This window comes from Psittacula echo (genome assembly GCF_963264785.1).
Source record: "Psittacula echo genome assembly, chromosome: 5".
Taxonomy (NCBI): domain Eukaryota; kingdom Metazoa; phylum Chordata; class Aves; order Psittaciformes; family Psittacidae; genus Psittacula; species Psittacula echo.
In genome coordinates, this window is record NC_137739.1 from 76239198 (window position 1) to 76261869 (window position 22672).

The following is a 22672-nucleotide window of genomic DNA, read 5'->3' on the forward strand; positions in this document are numbered from 1 at the left end:
TATTTGCATATAATTTTTTTTATTCCTAAGGTATCAAGAGAACACAGAATAATAATAATAATAATTATAATAGTCTTCTTTAGACAAAAGCCTTTTTTTTTTTTAAATGAAGTTAAAAGCTGAGATAATTTAAGGAAAAAGGTATTCAAATTGTCATAAACAACTGTAAGGGAACTTTACAATGCAGTGGAAAACCAGCTGGCTAACGGTATGTGTTCGGGTAGCTCAAAACCCTTTGTACAGCCTTTTTTTTTTTTTTTTTTGTTGTTGTTGTAAAAGCGGATTTTTTCTCGTTTTTTAAATTTTGCTACAATAACAAAATAATCTTTCGTGATCTGCACAGAGTCTGGCTCCAGGGCAGAGGCACAGCACCCTTGGTGCTTCGCTGGTGCCAGGGTTGCAGTGAACTCTGCAGTTTGCTGGGTGTCTCAGCACGCACCGCTGTCCCCACGCATGCCTCCCCATCCCACTAATGCTGGGGCTGACTGCCTTGTGAATGGAATTTACAGCACGAGAATCTCTTCTGTGTTTTACCACCTTCTGTGCTAAGTGTATCTTAACAACCTTTTCCTCTGGTTGACCCACTTGATAACCTGGAAAAACAACAACAACATCAAAAAAAAGTGCTGCTCCCATTTCCAGGACCAACGGAAGCTATTTTCGAATGGGTAGTAAGCTGAAAGGCCATGGCTGTCTGGAACGCTAAACAACAAATATCTCATCCGGAAGGGCTTATGCAGCAGCTTAGGTCCATCCATCTCCAGAAGCAGCTTCGTCTCCTTGCCTGCAGTCTGCACACCCAGGCTCCGTAGTTTGTTTAGAAAATAGTTTGCACAAACCACATTTTAGCAGTGCAAGCTTCTGTGTTGAAACTATTATTATTATTTTATTTATTTATTTTTAAATCAGGCTTGTTTCATTGAAGGCACTTGGTTTCCATGGCAATTTATAAAAGACGGTGGTTTGGTTTCTTCACTTCATTAGAACAGATGACTTAGTTGGGGAGGGGAGAGGGGTGTTCGAGTGGCCGCAAGCAAACTCCGATAAGCCTGTGTAATATGTAAGCCCAGGTTGCACATCCTGGATAGTAATGCATGCAAAAGGAGACAGCATACAGTTATCAAGCATAGCCATGAAAAAAGAAACATAAATGTCTTAAAACACTCTGATTTAGGGTTATTCTCTAGGGGATGTGACAGCCAAAGTAGAAAGGGCCTACATTTATTTAACTCTATACTAAAAACCTTCTTCAAGGGAAAATGAATGCCAGCTCTTCACATACCCTGTTTACAGTGAGGTGTTTCTCTCTCTGTTTTTGTTTTTATTTCCTCTCCTTCCTTTTTTTTTTTTTTGTCAGGCCATTAGGTTTCCATGGTAACAAGCAAACTATTCATTTGAAACAAAACCAGCCATGACTTTGTGCTTTGACAAGGGTTTCTATAGCTCTTTTCCAAGAGTTCAACCAGATGATGCTGTATTCATTATTGACCACAAAAGCACCTGAAGGTCTCTTCCTTACAAGGCCAGATCTCATTCTCACGCGTGGTTCATAGTGAGTTAAACTCCCGTGATGCCTTTTATGTCCCCAGTGCTTTTTAATTTTTTTTATTATTTATTTATGTATTTATTTAACTTTTGAGTCAGTCAGTGGAGGAATCTTTGGTAGTTTGTTTTTAAATGTCCATTTTACAAAGACTCTTTCTTCATGCCAGTGCCTGGTGAATCTTTTGTAGCCTCTGCCAGGGTAAGGTCACCTCTGATGACTTAAGAAAGATATGAGGATGATAACTGGGATAAGTCGTATATGCGCTAATGTCCCAACAGCACCTGATCGTAAATCTACAAAAAGGGGGAAAAAGGTAGAATTAAAGAGCTGCCCAGATACAGTCAGCGTTGCTACAAGGCTTAGAAGACAAAAGGCTCAGCCACTGAATGAGGCAGAAAACGCTGGGATAAAAAAACACTTGGCTGTGTAGTTAAGGCCTGTACTATAATGTAGACACGCGGTGTGGAGGGATGGAACAAGGTCCACAGGGAATCACAACAGTGATATTCATTAATTTCATATTGTTTGCACCCCCGATCTATTTTTAATGCTGCTTTATCTGTCTGCCTATCTCGAATCACGGCCACTCAGCCCATCCCCACTGTGGAGTGTAGCTTGTGCCTAATGCCCACCAGCTTTTCACTTCCATCTCTGCTAAAACCAGCATTTTCCTATCTGAGCAAAGATGTTTTGACTCCAGAGCTTGCTTCCAAGGAAAAAGTTTTACTTTAAGTCTCTTCAACTGAACTGAACAATATATTGTTCTTGAGAAAATCCATTTCAGAAGGTGTCTCAAATTTATAATGACAAGAAGCAATTTGCTCTCCCCTATGTGCAGAAAAGCCACTTACTGTTGGCTGGTTGGTCTGATTTCATACACTCTCCTTCCACAATTGATACATCATCAATAGCAATATCACCTTCGATGCCAGGGCCCCGGATCCCTTCAAATATGAGCTGCAAAAAAATAAAGCAGCAGCAGATCAGAGGGTGATGAATGGAAAATGTTCAGCTGCATTTTGCACAGCATTAAACTACACTGAAGGACTTGCAGTAATTTACAAACCCTTTCCACGGTGCAAAAAACTGCAACTGAGTAAGGTGAACACAGAAGATGTGTGAGCTGTGGAGGCTTTTACTCTTCGGAATGAGCTGAAAAATATCAGAGCTGCCAGTCATCTGCCTATCTGTCTACCTGGTGCCTCCAAGTCAGCTTTGCCACTATGCTAACTGTAATGCGTGTATGCATGTAAGTACGATTCCTGGAGAAAATAGCAGGATTAAATAGAAGAAAAGTTTTGAAGCTATTTGAGGTGTTTTCTCTTAGAAACTCCTGCCACCTGAATGTGGATAGCAGAGGCACAACTTGACAAACAGCGTCTGTAACATATTGAAGAGCTGATCATCACTTGATCACAGACTGCATGAAAACACATAGGAGCTGGAAAAGCTCCACAGCAAGATGAAGTTTCAGGCTCTTGAAGGTAGCTCAACCAGTCCCTCCTACTCCATCTCCCACACTGGGGTCCCTCATCTGCACCGTGGTGGCAACTTCCCTGCAGGCAAAATGAGGACAGGAAGTGACCCTGAAACCTCTCTTGGACCATGAAAGATTCGGAAAAACCTCTCAGGAGCCAGATTGGTGTCCCTTCACCTGTATTGGAAAGCTGTATTTATCTCGAGGGGTAAGGAAGGGACTACCTTTGATTCAGATTCCCCGAGGTCTGACAGTCTGACAGTGACTTCCTGCGATCACCTCAGTTGATTGCAATCTTCCAAATCTCCACCACAGCAGGAATTGATGGCAATGACAGCCCTGTTTCTCTCTTTCCCCTTTTAGTGACTCATCATCACGTCTAGATGCTATAATCCCCTCTAAGAATGGTTTCATATTTATCAGAGGATACTGTGATGTGTTTTAATCACAGAGAGGGTTAGGGTAGACAATTATTCCTCTTTAAGGCTTTAACCTCTGCTGAACAGATGCCAGTCATTTCAAGGTCCTATTAATCATTTCTGTCAAATATTACTAGTCTGAAACCCCTACTGCTACAGCTGGGAAAAGAAATGGTGCCTGTATCGACATGGGTGGCTTGATGCAAGGTCAGTAATATTTGCTGTAATGTTTGTTGTTAGATATGGATTACTATTGTACTAAAGAAACAAAGTTATCCTTTCTCCTTCTCCAAACCCAACATGATGCTGTTTTGCCATACAGCTGCTTAATTAGATTTGTAGAAGAGAGGACTCATTCTGTGTTGCAGAAATTTATTCACTAGAAAACTTCAAAGCCTTTCTAAAGAGATGAAGGAATTATGTAAGGAATAAATTTCCCAAGCAGCAACATTTGCACAGTTATCTCTCCTTTCCCTTTTCCCTCCCTTTCAGTCCTTAGAAATATTTTCAGTTAACTTAGATGACAAGTTTTTTAACTTTAATCTTTGGCAATATATGCATGAAATTCAATGAATTTATAAGGGCGTGCTGTGGCACTAATGGAGACATTAACTCTTGGGGGTAGAGACAATTTGAAAAAAAACCCTAATTCCATCTGGAGCAAAATACTTAAATTATACTTCATAATGATCCAACTGCATAAGGGAGCTGTCTGAGGCACTCAGGTAGGCTCTCTCTGTTGTCATTGATTTCAGCAGGACACAGATCTGAGCCTCTTCTTTCGGCAGCTTCCAACATTCTTTGCTCATTATTACAGTTTAACCAGAGCTACTCAATTGAAATGAATACCTTTTGTTATAAATGATGAGTAAACACTCAGGGCAGTGGAAAATGACCCTGTAAATCACAGGGGTTCAGCAGTGAGTCCAGCTGGTTGAGTATCACACAAGGACTGTATCACAATGATGCACAATGCCACCAGACATTACATTGCACACAAAATTCGCCACTGTGCCTTTCTGCAGAGGGCAAGTCCCTCAATCTTGGCCAGATACATGGAATCATAGAATCACAGAATGTTTTGGTTTGGAAGGGACCTTAAAGTTCATCAGTTCCAACCTCCTGCTGTCCATTTGCTAAGCTGAGCATCCCTAGTAGATGCCTGACCCTGCAGTAGTATAAAGCATGTATTTACAGCCTGCCTTTTGTGTTGTAAGCCAGGTGGCAAGGTCTGTGCTGGGAGCATTTAAGAACATGAAAGCTGTGCATTTGGAGCAGGAGACTCCATTGGCATTTCACTGAAGTGTGACACTGTAGGTTAATTACTGTAACAGGGAAATGTGACTGAGGAAACGGTTAAGTTTTTCTATGATTTACCATGTCAGAAAACAGTATCTCAAGTAGTTATCCCTCACAATTTTTTGACTCTGCCCCTGATGATGGTCAGTATTTAGCTTGGGAGGAAAGTGTCTTCTCCCACAAAGTAGAAGTTGCTCTCCTGCTCCTGGGCAGCAGGCATGTAACCAGTCAACAGAGTTTAAAGTAAAATCTTTCCTGATACTGAAAAACACTGTTTCTAGACAAAAGGACTCTATACAAACACAACAGCCAGCATTTAATTAAAATCTGCATTTGGCAGTGTGTTTTATGGGCTTCAAAGATGGGTTGCTATTAGCCAGCTTGGCTACATGCTCGGAACAAATCACTGCAGGAGAGAGTTGGCAAGGCACGGAGTGCAACCCAGCCTGCAGCTCACAGCTATTTGCAGGAGGTGCCAGATAATCAGAATCCCCTATCAGTATCCTGCAAAACCTATTATCTGCATGTCATGACTTTACAAAGCTGTTGTTAAAAATACTGCATTTAGCTGAAGAATAGTACAGCAAAGGCCACTTTGCTCTCTTAACAGGGGAAATGGAAATAAACCCCGATAGTGCCTCCAGAGTTATCCTAAGTGTCTCTGGAGGATTTAGCTTGTGCTTCTTCAGCAGGATTTCAGACAGATTTTACCTTCTTAACCAGTCTCCTAATGACCACATAATTGTAGATTTATAGAATAGTTTGTGTTGGAAAGGACCTTAAAGCTCATCCAGTTTCAACCCCCCTGCCATGGGCAAGGGACACCTTCCACCAGACCAGGTTGCTCAAAGCCCTGTCCAACCTGGCCTTTAACACTGCAAGGGATGGGGCAGCCACAGCTTCTTTGAGCAACCTGTGCCAGTGCCTCACTACCCTCACTGGGAAGAATTTATTCCTAATATCTAATATCAGTCTCCCCTCTGTCAGTTTAAAGCCATTCTCTCTTGTCCTATCACTACCTATCCTTGTCAAAAGTTCCTGTCCAGCTTTCTTGTCAGTCCCTTCAGGCACTGGAAGACTCTTTATAAGGAATCCCCAGAGCCTCCTCTACTCCAGGCTGAAGTAGAAAGGAGCCTCCATGATTGTCCCCTTCTGGACAGTGTGATGACAAGGGTATAAGCCCCTTAGGCTTACTACTGGGGGATGAAAATCTCAGTGGTCCAGCAGGCTCATTTACTTAAGGACAGACTAGTCCCTCTTTCGCCAAAAACCATCTTTGACACAAGGTGTCGAGAATATAGCTAAGGGCAGTGGCAGTGCTCCTGCTCAAATCTGAACTAAAATTGACCCCTTCTAGATGAGAGCATGCCATGTATGCTCCACATGTTCTCTTTTTTGTGTGTTTATTCTTTAAAAATACTTAGTAACTATCTTACTGAGAAAACTTGTATGCAATACTTTTTCTGATTCAAAGCGCTGTAGTCCTCTCAGTTCATGACAGAAGCTTTGTTATATACCACAGGGACTGGGAAGGTATAAAGTCTAGGCTGCAATTTACCCATATAAATTGACCTGTAAAAAGTTTTAATTTCGGTGGCAGTGTACTGTTTTACTGTAAAGATTAACTTCAATTCACTCTCCTTAAACTTAACTGGGAGGTTTCTATTCTTTGCTACTTAAGACTCCTAAATAGAAAATAGTTTGCTTGATGCAAGAGCTCCTAAAAAAGTAATTTAAGCTTCCAGCCATTCTGACATTTATTTGTCATATTTATACAGAACTTCATGGCTTTACACTCATTTTATGCATAAGCCTTTAAACACAGCAATGTAAAAAGTGAAAAACAGCCACATAGAGAAGCTCCCATTTTGTGTACCAGCTAGTGGCACCAGTGAATATGGTTTTAGAACGGTATGAGCAAGGTGCGCCAGGAGCAGAAGTGACTCCTGTAACTCTTCAGAAAGCAACAGGGCCCCGTGCAAGGGCTGGTGCTCAGACTCCATGGTGGAAGCAGCAGCCTGGGTACCAGAAGCTGTGATCTGTGGACTCTGGCTGCTCTGATATTGCCTCACCCCAGATGGCTGAGTAACGCAGGCACCCCAGCTTGCTCTTCCATCTAAACCTATGACTTCCTCCTCTCAGTGCTGGAGAGGTGACCCCAGGTTTGTACCCCACCACCTTCCTCTGCTCCTCTGCATTGCTGGTACCAAATCCTTTGCATCTCTGTGCCCAGAGCTGATGTTCTTGTCCTTCCCTTCTGCTTAAGCCTGTCTCAGATCTCAGGAATCCCTCTCAGACACAGCTGTGATCACACTGGCTTCAGCTTCCCCAGGTGTCTCTTCTTTCCCTTTACCAGAACATTTATTATGTTCACATGCTAAATCATTACTCTCTCCTTTACTGTCCAGACTTTTTGTATTTATTCTGACTTCACTCACACACTCTCATCAGCTCCTTAGTACTTGGCCCCATGCTCTGTGTGCACTTGAACACTCTTATCTATCTTCTGTGCACTCTTCCTCTCCAGTTCTGCCACTTTGTTCCACTCAAACATCATGTAATGCTATACTTTGCATATCTCTTCCATTTTCCTCTTACTTCCCTCTGTGCAATGCTTCTGCGATCACATATGCCCAATCTTTTCTCTTGTCGTTGCCTATCATGCATAGAAATCAAAAAGAAGGGTTAGGATCAGTAATTACCCATAAAGTGAATCCCAATCTGCACGTTTAAGACAGCAGTTTTGACTTGCACTGAATGATTCTTTTTCCCAAAAGCTGGTATCTCCCGGGGAAATCTGAAGGTTACAGAGCAGAGACAAAGGAGCCTGGAGAACACTGCACTGCAGGGCACAGCCCATGACTCCCATCTTCCATAATAACATTCCCAGCCTCAAACACATGAGGGCTTGCTTGTGGCAGCTGCCTTTTTGGGTCTGTTCCAGTTCCAAACAGCTCACCGTGTGAATGAGATCTGCCTGTAATAGTCTATCAGCCTTTCACTGTCAAACCAAAACCGGAATGTGTGAAAGCCTGTTGTAACTTCCACGTGCCTAGTGAATGAGGTGTGCAGCTCTGCCATAGCAGTAGCTCTGTGCAAGCACAGCTGCTGCTTTGGGACCTTTCAGCAGAGACTCTGAGATCATTCCTTTTTCTGCATGTATTTCAAGAGATCTCTAACACACTGTACCATGGACCCTAGATATTTTTTTCACAAGAAGTAATTTTGTATTGCAGTTGCTAATCTGAAACAAAAGAAGTTTTATATCAGCTCCCAGCATCTCCTGAAAACTGAAAGAAATTTTGTCTTCAAGCAAACAGCTGCTGTTCTGCTATTAAAGTGTGCATTATTAAGCGCTATGGTGCTTACCTATTTAAAGCAAAGAAAGCAATTATCTGTCCATAAAGCAGCTTTTGGAGCTCAAATGAAGCTGTGAAATTGTATGTTAGAAGGAAAGGGTCAGCATACACAAGCCCCCCCTCTGAAAACCGAATACTCCCATTCACGGTGTGCAATGCACAAGCCATTACCTGAAATGAAGTTGGGGGGTTTATATTAACGCGGGCTTGGTTCCAGTGCTGTCCCTTATTTCCACTTGAAGACCACAATGGGTTCTCTATCGCGGTCTGGCCTTTCAACCTCAGGTAAACATTCAAGCTTCCTGCAAGAGAGGTGGAGAACTGGAATCGGTTAGGCTCTCTGGTGGAGCAGAGATAATGGGCTGGGTACAGCAGTGAGTACCCTGCTCACCCCCCCCTTCCCATTTCGCATGGGCCTCTGCGAGGTGTGAGTGCATGTGAGGAGTTTTGTAAATTCAGAAACTTTTAAATTTGGGAACACTGTGAACTGGTGATGTAAATACACAGTGGAGGGAAACTGAAGTCCCTTTCCCTGCTGCGGGCCAGGCAGTTGCACCAGGGTGAGATGGGTAAAAAGGAGTTTGCTGTGCTTTAATACAAACAAAGCATTTATAACCTCTTTATCCAAGGATAAATGAGCAACTCGGTTGCTTTATGCGTAGCTCTGGTTTATGAAGACTGTCCAAGCTCTTGTTTATTCTGTACATCATTTAACTAATAGAGTGCCATAACGCCTGGTAAATCTATCTCAGAGATAGATGTGATGCTGTTACTCCTGCTAAGGAGTATTTTTGAAGGACAAACATAATCCTCTGAGATGAAATAACCTCAGTAAAGTCCCCCACTGTGGAGAAACTTCTCCCCCCCAAATCTGGGTCCTTCCCCACTGCTGACCATTATGTTACTGGTTTAAGCATAGACACTATTTGCAACAGGTAACAGATCATTTGCATTCAGCAGCCCTTCTCTCTGGTTATCCTCCCTGTCTCAGACCATGAACCAGACTGTCTAGGTGCACCAGGAGACAGCAAATGCATTGACTTCATTTATCAGGGTTCAGTAATTCACATAGTTTGGCAATTTTGTTCCTTCTTGCCCACCACTGTTATCTGCAGATGTGTGGGGCAGTGGTGTCTCTTTGTACTATGTAAACTACTGCGTTTGCCTTCATTTGAGAAAGTTCAGGGTCAAGTTCACACAAGATTACTGTTTTTTTAGGGTGTTAGGCATGCCAGCTGGGAAGCTCATACAAATTATATCTGCAATGAAACCTCTCAGATCTGAGACAGCTGCACAGTGACTCAGCTCCTGCTAATAAAAAGTTCTTATTTCTAGCAGTAGCAAAACTCACTGCCTTGAAAAACATAAGGCTAACTGTGTAATGGAGCAGCAAATATTCTCATCACGGCTATTTCACCAGGGTTCCCAGAATGAGTCTATACATCATCATTGATGGAGGTGGGGGGAGCGATGCTTGCCAGAGTGACTGGGCAGCACCATGTCTCCCACCTGCCTCCTGCTGCAGCTTTTTAGTTTCCAAAATGAAAAGGAAGGTGCAGAAACAGCACAAAGGAAACCTGGCTTTTAACAGGTCTCTGCCTTCATGCGCTACTGGGTAAGACAAAGAGACCTGAAACAAGGTTAAGGTTTGCAAGCAGAGAAATGTGAGGGTTTCTGGCAGCAGCCCTGCAGCCCAGCCCAGTAATATGTTGCAGGCCTATGCAGGGCTGCTCACACCAAGTGGCTGCTCAGCCTCAGACCTCTTCCAAACAGCAACAACAGCTCTTGGGCAAGGTTTGTATTAGTCAGCTACAACAGTTCTCCCTTCCTTCCCACCTGCTGCTCTCCAAGACTTTTTCTACTGGGTCTGTAGTTTGAAAAAAAGAGCAGGCTATCAGACAAGGCTACCTAAAATTATAAGGTAGAGTTACATATAATGTTATTTTTCTAAAAGACAAAAAGCAATGCCCATATCAAGAAGATGACTTGCTGGCTAATTGTTCCACCTGTTTGTGCAGGCTGACATAGCCCATATCAACGGGCTGTTTGGAATAACTGAGTAATTCAGGCATTGTCGTGGTTTAAGCCCAGGCCGTAAATTAGAACCACGCAGTCTACTTCCCCCCCCACCTTCCTTCCCTCCGCTTCTGGAGGTACAGGGAGGAGAATCGAAAGAATGCAACTCCCACGAGTTGAGATAAGAACAGTTTAATAACTAAGGTATAACACAAATCACTACTGTTACCACCAATAATAATAATGATAAAGGAAATAACAAGGGAAGAGAATACAACCGCTCACTGACCGGTACCTCACCCCCACCCCGCCGTAATCCAGCCCTTCCAGGCACTCTCAGTTCTACCTCCTCCTCTGGTGACATTCCAAAATCTTTGCCCTCTGGCCAGTCCATGATGACTTCTAGAATGCCTGGACGACTGGGATTTTCTATTCGAGCTCGTTGTGTAATTAGTGCAGCCCATTTACTCCATGTAGCATCGGTTGCATGATGTGTAGAGGAGACCCTGCCTTTGAACATCCAGGCCAGCACAGGCAACCGGGGTGCCAGGAGGAGCTGTGCTTCAGTGCCAATCACCTCCGAAGCAGCTCGAACCCCTTCATAGGCTGCCAGTATCTCTTTCTCAGTTGGGGTATAGCTGGCCTCAGATCCTTTGTATCCCCGACTCCAAAAGCCAAGGGGTCGACCTCGAGTCTCCCCTGGAGCTTTCTGCCAGAGGCTCCAGGTAGGACCATTCTCCCCAGCTGCAGTGTACAGTACATTTTTTACATCTGGCCCGGTTCGGACTGGTCCAAGGGCTACTGCATGAACTATCTCACGTTTAAATTAGATTTTGGAATGTCACCAGAGGAGGAGGTAGAACTGAGAGTTCCCGGAAGGGCTGGATTACGGCGGGGTGGGGGCGAGGTACCGGTCGGTGAGCGGTTGTATTCTCTTCCCTTGTTATTTCCTTTATCATTATTATTATTGGTGATAGCAGTAGTGATTTGTGTTATAACTTAGTTACTAAACTGTTCTTATCTCAACCCGTGGGAGTTGCATTCTTTCGATTCTCCTCCCTGTCCCTCCAGGAGCGGAGGGAAGGAAGGTGGGGAGGGAGTAGACTGTGTAGTTCTAATTTACAGCCTGGGCTTAAAACCACGACAGGTATTAAAAGCATGCATCACTGCTGAAGTTACAAAGATTTAAGACTGTTCACAGCATCCTCAGCCTCTCTGTGTCACATAATTTCTTCAAATTAATAGCAGAATGATAGATGTCTTATTTAAAATACAGAATAGCCATCACTGTACTAGCTATGGTCAGTTGTTGCCCAGCACATTAGTTAGTATGGATCTAACTGCCTGATCCTCATTGCTAAATATGCACACACGACAGCCTGAAACATCACTGAAAATTTAACTAATGGCACTTGCAACCCATGCTCACCCTTGAAATTCTGCCAGTAACATTCTGGAAGTTACATGGCCTTTGCAAAGCTGATGCTGTGTGGGAGGCCAGGTTGGTTACAGGGCTCACGCTGAGGCATGTCCAGCAAGAATTCGTCTTAACGTTTCAAACTACTCCAAACTCCACACAAATGGGTAATGAATTGACTCTTGAGTAGGAGAAAAAAACAGTGTGCAGGAGGAACAACTGTGAATTAAGGAATAAAGTTTACTTTCTGACAGCATCATGCCAATAGGGTCCCGAGTAGTCCAGGGACATCACCAGCTACACCACTAGGGTGGTATTTCAAAGCTCATCACTGTGCAAGCACAAACAGCTTTCACAGTGTGCTGACAGCGTGTTCTGCTTCTCCTTTTTGTGATGGCTCTCTAATGACAAGCAAAGGTATTGCTCTTGAAGCATCAATTAGAAACACCCCATTTTGGGGTGTAGATGGAAAAATCGGAATTACAGATTGCTTTAAAAGATGGTGACAGCTATAATGGAACTACAACCTCTTTCTGTCTCAATATAGAGACACATTAAGGGCAGTGACTCTTCATTTTCTTCTTCCCCAACAATGGCTTATTGTTTTCTGCAAATCAAGTAATGGGAACTTCTATTTCTCTTATGCTTCAGGGATAATCTACCTTCTCCTTTTGAAGGGTGTGGAATGAAGCACATACAGTTTCTCTGGCAGCAAGCAGTCTCAGAGTTAGCTCTGTGTGATCTGTCAAGAATTACAATCTGACTTGTAAGTAAGAGACATCTATTTCAGGTAAAGAAATGCTTTATCTTCCTGAATTTAATTGCCAGGGCATGGGATGTAGGTCCTTGTTTATCTCGTCAGAGCTGTGCTGAGGCGTAAGTGCTAATCTCAGATCTGTACTCTGCTCTCTGCATTGATTTCCAAGCACCTCTCCTTATCACTACAGAAATTTTCAGCCTCTTCTCCAGAGACACTGAAGACCTGAACAGCAGTCACAGAAGCTGAGCTGGCTGAACTGGTAAGCTGTTTTTTTTTTTTCCATATATTGCAACAGGCATATTCTTGAATTGATGTCACTGGGGTAACTAATTTTTAAGAATGGAGGATGAAGTATCTTTTCCCCGAAGCCTCCAAGACCAGTCCGCACCAGCAACAGAGCACCATTCCAGGATGATAGTTCATTTCATTAAGGATCCTTCAAAACCATGTCAGAAATGCAGAAACATTTTGATGAGCATCAGAACTGTTCTGAAAACAAATTACTTTGCCCTAAGATGTGGGAATAATAACTCTAATACTACTTGGAAAACTTATGGATACGAATAACTAGAGAGAATGAAGCAGTCCATTGTAAATGCACCAAAGTGTGCTGCACAGTGCTACAGCACTTTGGATGGAAAATCAAAGGTTAATGGCCATTCATCTTCTCTGAACATGCTATCCCCAGATCCAAGGAAGGAAAAGGCCGGAATTTATTAAAGCCAAATTGCCCTGAAAGACAATTCCAGTTTGCAGCGAAGTCAGGTCAAGAATCAGCAGTTCACCATTGTTCAAAAGAGAGATCCTACAACACAGAGATCACAGATGAAGTCTCAGTTAGCAGCTCCTATCCTCCTCTTGGGAAGAAGTCAATGAGCTGGCAGTACTAATTACAGCCAATAGCTGCCCTGACTGGCAGTGCTTATTCCCAAATGGGTATAAGAAGCACCTTCTATATGTTGGCTGCAAATTCCAGAACAGCTGTGAAGGGTCGAGGCTTGTAGCAGCTTGTGAACAGTCAGTCTGTTTTAATAATAAGATTTGGTGGACCACTCGGTGGATAAAGAACTGGCTGGATGGCCGCATGCAAAGAGTTGTGGTCAATGGCTCGATGTCCAGCTGGAGACCGGTAATGAGTGGTGTCCCTCAGGGATCAGTGTTGGGATCGGTCTTGTTCAACATCTTCATCGGTGACATGGACAATGGGATTGAGTGCACCCTCAGCAAGTTTGCTGATGACACCAAGCTGTGTGGTTTGGTTGATACGCTGGAGGGAAGGGATGCCATCCAGAGGGACCTTGACACACTTGTGAGGTGGGCTGATGCCAACCTGATGAAGTTTAACCATGACAAGTGCAAGGTCCTACCCCTGGGTCGCAGCAATCCCAGGCACGGCTACAGGTTGGGCAGAGAAGAGATTCAGAGCAGCCCTGCAGAGAAGGACTTGGGGGTGTTGGTCGATGAGAAAATGAACATGAGCCAGCTTCAGTGTGCGCTTGCAGCCCAAAAAGCCAACTGTATCCTGGGCTGCATCAAGAGGAGCGTGACCAGCAGGTCAAAGGAGGCGATCCTGCCCCTCTACTCTGCTCTTGTGAGACCTCACTTGGAGTCTTGTGTGCAGTTCTGGTGTCCTCAACATAAAAAGGACATGGAACTGTTGGAACAAGTCCAGAGGAGGGTCATGAGGATGATCAGGGGACTGGAGCACCTCCCGTATGGAGACAGGCTGAGAAAGTTGGGGCTGTTCAGCCTGCAGAAGAGAAGGCTGCGTGGAGACCTCAAAGCAGCCTTCCAGTATCTGAAGGGGGCCTACAAGGATGCTGGGGATGGACCCTTCATCAGGGACTGTAGTGACAGGACAAGGGGTAATGGGTTCAAATTTAAACAGGGGAAGTTTAGATTGGATATAAGGAGGAAATTCTTTACTGAGAGGGTGGTGAGGCACTGGAATGGGTTGCCCAGGGAGGCTGTGAATGCTCTATCCTGGATATCTATCTATATCTGGATGAGGCCTTGAGTGACATGGTTTACTGTGGGGTGTCCCTGCCCATGGCAGGGGGGTTGGAACTAGATGATCTTAAGGTCCTTTCCAACCCTAACTATTCTATGATTCTATGATTCTCTGAGGGATTAATGTAATTAAACAAAATGTAACAAAACAAAATGTTTTTTCTGGAAAAAAAATATAAAAAAGAATCACAGAATGGTTTTGTTTGGAAGGAACCTTAAAGATCATCCAGTTCTATCCGCTGTGCCACGGGCAGGGACACCTTTCACTAGACCAGGTTGCTCCAAGCCCTGTCCAACCTGGCCTTGAACACTGCCAGGGATGGGGCAGCCACAGCTTCTCTGGGCAACCTCTGCCAGGAACCTCACCACCCTCACAGGGAAAAATTTCTTCCTAACATTTAATCTAAATCTACTATTCCACACAGAATTTTTGATGTTGGGGGTACATCTAGAGATAATCCCATCCAAACCCTGCTCAAAGCATGGCAGGTTAAAACAGGATGCCCAGGATCATGTGCAGTCAGATTTTGTCTATCTCCAAGGACAGGGACTCCACAACCTCTCTGGGTAACCTTTGTCAGTGTTCGACCACCTTAAAAAAAAAAAAAAGACCAACCAAAAAAACTCTTATGTTTAATAGATTTGCCTCTATTTCACTTTGTGCCCCTTTGCCTCTTGTCCTGTCCCTGAGCATCTCTGATCTTTACGTTCTCCCTTCACGTACGTATTCATTTAACATTGATTAGATCCCCCTGACTCTCTCCAGTAATCCCATGTCTCTCCCGTAGTAGGGGGCCAAGTACTGGCCCATCATGCAGATGTGTCTCTCTGGTGCTGAGCAGAGGAGCAAGATCATCTCCCTTGACCTGCCAGCCACGCTCTGCCCAACGCAGCCCAGGAGGCTGGTGGCCATCCTTACCAGAAGAACACATCACTTGAAACACATGATAAGGTTTCATTGTCTGGGCAAATCATTGTGTTATAATAACCCCTTTTCTAACCCAAAGCAATTTTTAAGAACACAGACCTTCAAAAAACTCATTCAAGCAGTTACCTCATCAATACGACTATTCATACAATAATTATGTGCTTAAATCATTGAAGTCTTAGAATTTCATCACTCATTAGGTTTTTCTTTTTTCTTCATTATCCTCATGTGAACAATTTCAGTGACAGAGTTCACACCTGGGAAATCAAATGGCATATATTTGCTGATTTCATAATTTATTTCTTGTATGCATGTTGCATTCTCATGTGTTTCCTAACATTTTGTTACTCTGAGGAATTATAATTTTAAATTTAGTAGACATGTATAAGTGTCCATTCAAACACATGGCTGACGCTATTAATTTACTATTTTTCTGCCAGTTTGCTCTTCAAAGACAGAATAATACGTAATTTCGTATAAAGCTATTCAAAAGTAGACCATTTTGAACATTAGCTAAAATGATGGTAACTATATTTGTTAACATTATGGAACAAAAGTGATACTGAGCAATTCTGGTTTTCGACAACTAGGTGTCCACATTGCCATGAACAAATCCAATGTAACCTATGCTCACTAGTCATCGTCACCATCTCCACCTGTGTGTCAGCTCCTTCATCAACCAGCATATGTGTCAATTCAAGAAATTACACATAAACAGGAAAGAGTGACCTCAGCAAAAAGCTAAGGACACAGATCCTTGCTGAAAAGGTAGCCCAGGAAAAAAACAACAGAATTCCACAATGAGAGGTCACTGTCTTGTGGACAGATGTCAGCCTCAGTGGCTGTTTTTCTTATACTTTATCCCAATCCTAAGGTATTCCAGAAAAATCTCTTTGACCCGTTATATTTGTAACTTTACTCTTCACTGTCCTATACCAGAAATAGTGCGGTATATGACCTTATAGGGTAGTTTATATTTTTTTGCACTAAGCGTGGCATGGCTGAATCACTTCCTTCCACTAAAGAGCCAAGCTCCCTCTGGAACACAGAGCCAGGAGAATTTAGACCTGGGGCTGAATTCATGTGCACACAGTGCAGACACAACTAACAAAAACCTAAGTGAACTTGTCTGTTCTCTTTAAAATCTGAACTCCTCCTGGGGGCAGGCAAAGGTTTTCTGAAGCAACCACCAGGATGCACTCTGAGGATGTGCTTGCCCTTGAAATACATAAAAAAATACATCAAGTCAGGCCAGCTTGGCACCGGAAAACCTCCCGACACACTGGTAAGAACTGAGCACCCCACAAGGATTTACAGGATTTATAAAAATTGGCTGTCTATCAGTTATCCTTTCATATATTCCCACACCTTTTTTTCACACAACACAAAGAAATTAAACATTTGCGTTGAAAGAGCTATGACTAAAAATAAAGGTACAGATACATCTTGCAAGTATATGCCCTACAGCCTGTGAGCAAATCGTTCATGACTTTTACAAAGGAACTGTGTGCTGCTGCATTGCACGCAGACTGTGCTGCCCCAGCTGCCAGCACATGAGTAGTGCTGCTGCTAATTGCTTGATCCTGAATCTAGTGATTCAAAACAGTGTTAGTATCAGGTAAAGTCCTTGAAAATATCACCTTTTCCATTTTCAAACTATAAAGTCCCCTGCTGTGGCAGTGTGCTGTCCCACAATCTGACCTTTATTTCCTGTAAAGTCATAACTAACAGTGGCAGTCATAATGGATGTGTCTGGTCATGATGGTTGCACCTGGCTGACCCAAACAAAGTGGATCCAGGAAAGACATAGAGCAACACAATAGCTGAGGGCTAATTTGAGCAACATGCGCCCTCCTAACCATAATGCTGGTCAAGGTCCAACTCAAGCCAAGTGTGGAAGAAACGAACATATTTAATTGGTATGCAAATATGACTGCGGGTCACTGATCTCACTCCATAACCCATGGGCACCCCAGAGCTCATGGTGCTCTCCTGCGTGGCAGTGGCTGCACACCAGGATCCCCACTGGCACAGGAATGCCTCTGGAGGTTACTCCTCGAGACTGAGAGATTCTTGGCCACAATAGATCCTTGGTAAGTGATTGGCAGCATGCTGAACTTTGATCTTAGCAAGGTGATATAAAAGACTGATTGTGCAGCTATAATCCTTTAGACATAAACTGCTGACCACAAGTGGGACTAAGTTTGGATCCAGCCACACCTCAGCTCCTCTCTGAGAAGAGTTTTAGAACACAAGGACGTCCTTTCTGAACCTCATGACCCAACAGGAGGGTCTGATCCCGTCCTCTATGCAGTAAATACTCAAGTGCACCTTGCCATCGAATCTCATTAAACCACTGTTGCATTTACTAGGAAACTTTGCTAAATCACTATTTTATATCAATAAACATACTACTACTTCTCTCTCATGACTGAAGTGCATCGCTCCACCTGCAACATCTATTCAAAACCTCACGCATGTATGAAACGCCTCCTAGGTGCAAGAAAGGCTTCGCCAGTGTGCTGATTAGTGGAAAACAGTTTTACAGCAATTTGGATGCTGTCAAGCACCCATCTTGCTAGCTTTGGTTGCAACTGGCCCTTGCAGGTGTTGGCAGTCCTCCCAAGCTTTTCTTTCACACAAGTGGACATTTTTCTTTCTATTTTTCCCAAAGTGAAAAGATAAGGTCATTGGCTTTCTCTCACCTATGTGCTGTCCATACATGTGATAGTAGAAGCTAAAACAATAGGCTGTGTTTGTAGCTCCGTAAGGATTTTTTGGAGCGACACTGAAAACAGGACTAACAAGTCTGGCCTTTTCTCCTTCCAGCCTGGGGCGTGATGTCTCAATGTACATGTAGAAACCTAGAGGAAGTCCAAATGGAAATCATTAGGTTGCAGTCTTCAAAACCCAACACATATACATGCAGGAAGACACCAGGACTGTCAAGCATCTTGATTCATTTTTCACATGCATCTGACATCACCATGGTTTCTGGGACGTATTTCTTCTGCATTAAGTCCATGTGCTTTCCATAACTACTTCAAAGACATGTTTTATACCAAGAACATAATCAGGGCTAGCAGGTCAATACTTGTAAACAACTTAAAATCAATGTAACATTGTATATGCACAAGAAAAGAAGAAAATCTTTATGATGGGGTTCAGACTTCAGTCTCAAGGTTTCAATTTGTTCCTATAAACACTGAGCGGGGATGACTTGTAAAATAAAGGGAAAATATCTTGATGGAAACCTTTCACAGAACATTTTCAACTGTCTATGTCGATCAGATGATCAAAAGTTCATTTTCACAAAAGAAGACGTTTCATTTATTCTGATCCTAGACTGTGCCAACAACAGAGAGGATTTACTTGATTCAACCAAGCAAATACAATGCAGTATGGTTTTTTTTTCCCCTTTGGTAGTGCAAGCAGAAGACATACAATAAAATAGCATAAGTTACTGCAGTACTTGATAAATTCAGTCCAATATGTCTGACTTTTCAAATGCAAATATACACTGCAGTCAAGATGGCATGCTTCTGTTAACTGGGGAAGCAGATTGAAAATTACACATTTTAGCAACATCCAAAGTAAAAACTGGGCAAAAAAACCCCAAAAAATCTCATTGTGACAGTCTGAGAGAGTCCAAGTTAGAATTTAAATGACATAAACCAGAAGAATATGTCAAGATGTGCCAGAATATTTCCCCACTAGACTGTAATGTGAAAGCAATCGCTTTGAAAATGGCACAACAGAAACAATGCAAGATGGTTAATTGCACCATTAGTGGGTCGTGCTTTGGGACAAGCCACATGACAATTTCTTTTAGAAGTCCTTGAAGTATGCTTATTCTTGGTATGATCAGGAAAGTCAATGTAGCTGGCTGAATGGGCTGTCCTGGACAGGTCCCTCACCCTGGTGGAGCAGACACACCAGTGCCAGGGACCCCGCACATGGCTGGAGCTTACCTTCCTTGGAGCCAGTCCGATCTGCATTTGGCCCAGTGTTCGGAGTGTATTTTGTGTCTCTAGTGGCAGTGCTTTGTTTTGTCCAGTCAAAATTGTCTGTATCATCTTGAGTGAAAAGGCAAATGTTACCATCCTCAAACCCGCAGTGGAACTCTCCTGCCAATGCAGCAAATAAGCAGAAATTTAGCGGCTGAGGTTATTCTTCCTATGCTTGTTTGTCAAAGTACTTGTCAATTATAATAAACAAATTGTACAATGACGGTTATTAACAGCACTGGAAAATAGACATACATTTATTTTACATCAGTTTCTAGTGTTTAGTGTTTTCTTTTGCAGTAACCTCAATGAAAAAGTCATGGTCATTAATTGGTGTTACTTAAAATTATATTCAAATCTATTGTATAACTCTTCCTCACATATTCAGATGTATACAATTGTCCTTAGAGACTCTGTCTTTTCTTACTCATCTAGCATTTCTAAAAAACTGAGAAGGCAGCATCTCCTTAAAACATGAACTGTGGGAAATAAAAGTGAGAAGTGGGTGATTTTGGTTTAGGGATAAGAACATCAGGGAAAAGTAGACAGAAACTTTTCAAAATAAAAACATTATCTCCAAATGACATCTCCTAAACTATTCTTGGTTTTCAACAGAGATGGGAGAGCAATTCATGGCTAAAATGAGAGCAAAGGAGCTTTAGGGTAGACATGAGGAAAATCTCTAAAAATCAGGGCAGTGAAGCATATGAATAGATTGCTTAGGAAGAGCACTGAGCCCCAGTCACTGGATTATAATAACCAAATAACTGGGAGGAAGGTTTAGGTCTATCTGAACCTATCTGGGCAGGACAGGACAGGTGACTGTGTAAGTCTTGAAGACATCTCCTAGACTTCCACCAAGATATCTGTTACGTAGTTGAGGTCAAGTGGTAAAAGCTTGGGTCTAAAGAATAAAAATGCCAAGAACCCCAGAGAGAATTAACGAGATCCTCTTCTTTGTGAAACACAGGTCTGTGAGACATACCAGTCCACAGATCCTACCCTCCGGGTTATAATGGGATGAGAAAGTCCTACTGCCAGAGATTTAGGAACCAAAATAAACCAAAACTTCAAGGTTCAGTTTTCATCAGAACAGAATAAGGCTTCATGTAGTAAAGTGTGCAAAAGCTTAATTTTATGCACACCATCAGTTCCTGCTGAGTTTACTCTTCCAGCAAAGTCAATTGATTTATCTGAGAAAACAAGCAAATCTCTCTTCTCTAGGGAGAACGTAGCTCTCTGCACACTGTGTCAGCTACAGCCTTCTTTATAGGGGTGCAATTTATATTCATTGTTATGAGGAACAGCAGGCATCATGGCTAAATTGAGAAGGTATATAAACGTTTGCAGTTTTGGGGGTTTGGTGAACTATAAATCCACTTAAGCCACTGGAGCTTCACTGTAAATCAGTGAAAACAGAGGGACCTGGAGCTTAGCTTGGATATGTACTGCTTAGCAAGGATGCTGGTCTGAAGCTTATTTAAAATCAGGTAATACTGCAGACTCAAAAAGCAGGCTTGAAAAATTCATTCCAAACCACAAGGTGCAGTAGGAGTGATTTCCAAGTCTTCCTCATTCTGCTTTCTGCCTGTCTGAAGAACAACACAAACAACCCTCTCCACAACAGTCAGCATGAAACAAACACCATTCTATAAAGCCCATTTAACACAAAACTGCAATCCACAGGAACTTCCTTGGCTATTAGCACCTCAGGCAAATTGACCTGTTTTCTCAGTAAATCCATCAACTTCATTAGATACTCCAGGAAAATTAATTTCCATAAGCACAGTTCCTTAACTGGCAAACATAACTGACAACCAGTGGCATGATGGGATGCCAGTTTCAGGACCCTGCACTTTGGTTTGGTTCTGGAAGCAAGGTCTTCTGAATCCTGGATTTTGAATGATGAAAAATTGGCAATATAGACAATCATTCAGTGTGTAAGCACCATCACCTGCACTGCAGAGAAGTAGAGGCCTGACTGTGGCTCTTCCTGAGAGACAAGCGAATCAAAAGACAAGGACATAAGGAATACACATGGGCAGATTACATCCAAAATGCTTCGAGAGAGAAGCAAGTGAATAGATGCAGACTGACATGTCCATCTCTATCCCAAAGATCAGGAAGGGAATGCAAAGACCCAAAGCTCTTGAAAGATACAAGCACTCGAATGAAGTACTCTGAACAAAATACCAGCTGTGCCTCTCATCTCCAATACCTTTTACATGACTTTAGCTCCAAATTCACTTGGTTTACACTGTATTTTGTGTATCTGGCTTCCATCTCCACTTATGCAAGTCCTTCCTATAAGGAAAAATGGTGCAGCTTCTACACAGTGTGATAAAATTAATAGGCAAACCAGTAACTTAAGAAGAAAAGTTCTGACTACCAGACCCAGTCCTGCATCAAAGTGAACTAACACAAAGCATTTTCAGTCATTCAGCAGTTTCTAACACTGCTCCTCCAGTAGCTTGAACACTGCATTTGCATGTCACATCATGCCCTCAGAGCTTCATTAAGAAATTCCACATCAGCAGAACAAAAGTTTTCTTCAAGTTAAAAAAAAAAAAAAAAAAAAGAGAATAGTAAAAGTTTGTCATTTTTTTAATAGGAAAACACTGGTATCGTATAGGACTTCTCTATTTGTTATACATTGGAAAAGGTTAGTGTTAAATATTTTTGGCACTGAACACTTCTTAAAAAATGGAAGAAGCATAAAAATCAGAAATAGTTCCCCAGGATTAGCTCAGTACATTTCTTATGCAAGAAGCAGAAGAATTTAAATAGATCTGGATGGCCTTGACCTGTTCAGAAATGGAGCACACTGAGTGCAGGAGGCACAGCCAGCCCTTGCCCAAGCACACACGGGTGCTCCAGCTTGTGACATCAATCAGACCACTACGGTTTGTTGAAAACACTAACAATGGTGCTAATTAATATTAAAGATAGTGGTCAATTTTTGTTAAAACAGGTGCCAGCTGTGGAGGTGGATTCAAGTTATTAATAATTCCTTTGCCCCAATTAGGGCAAACCCTGTAACTATTCTCAAGGCGAAACACACTTCATTGTAATATTAATTTTTGCCATCTATTTCCACAAAGTTCAAGTTGAATATAACTAACATCTAATTTCTTGTATTATTCAGGTGTAACATCTAGTTGCACCAACTTATATGAAATCCCTATGGTTTACATTAAATGGTTTATATTATATGCCACAAAACAAAATGTAAATCTGAGGCTGCATCTCAGTTTTTAAGTCATTTGATGCTACTTACTTAAGTATTGTAGAAATTTCTCAAAAAGGAAGGATTTATGCAATGTGATTATTCCAGAACAGAGGTAGGAAGAATGAGATTTCAGTTTGCAGACAGATACCTTGTCCCCAGTTGAAAACAGCTCTTCATTCACAAAGGTGTAAATAAAATTGAAACT

General features: G+C 42.5%; 1 protein-coding gene across 2 annotated transcripts in view; it reads right to left on the minus strand.

Moving 5' to 3' along the window:
• Positions 1–1003: 1003 nt before the first annotated feature.
• MDGA2 (MAM domain containing glycosylphosphatidylinositol anchor 2) overlaps positions 1004–22672 on the minus strand; it is a 378834-nt gene continuing 357165 nt past the window's right edge. For both annotated transcript variants that reach the window (XM_080619512.1, XM_080619511.1), the window contains exons 13-17: positions 19203–19358; positions 17937–18095; positions 8272–8402; positions 2398–2503; positions 1004–1839 (exon numbers count right to left, since the gene is read on the minus strand). In XM_080619512.1, coding sequence (XP_080475638.1) covers positions 1751–1839; positions 2398–2503; positions 8272–8402; positions 17937–18095; positions 19203–19358 — 641 coding nt within the window. In that variant the 3' untranslated portion in view covers positions 1004–1750. The remainder of the gene's footprint in view (positions 1840–2397; positions 2504–8271; positions 8403–17936; positions 18096–19202; positions 19359–22672) is intronic.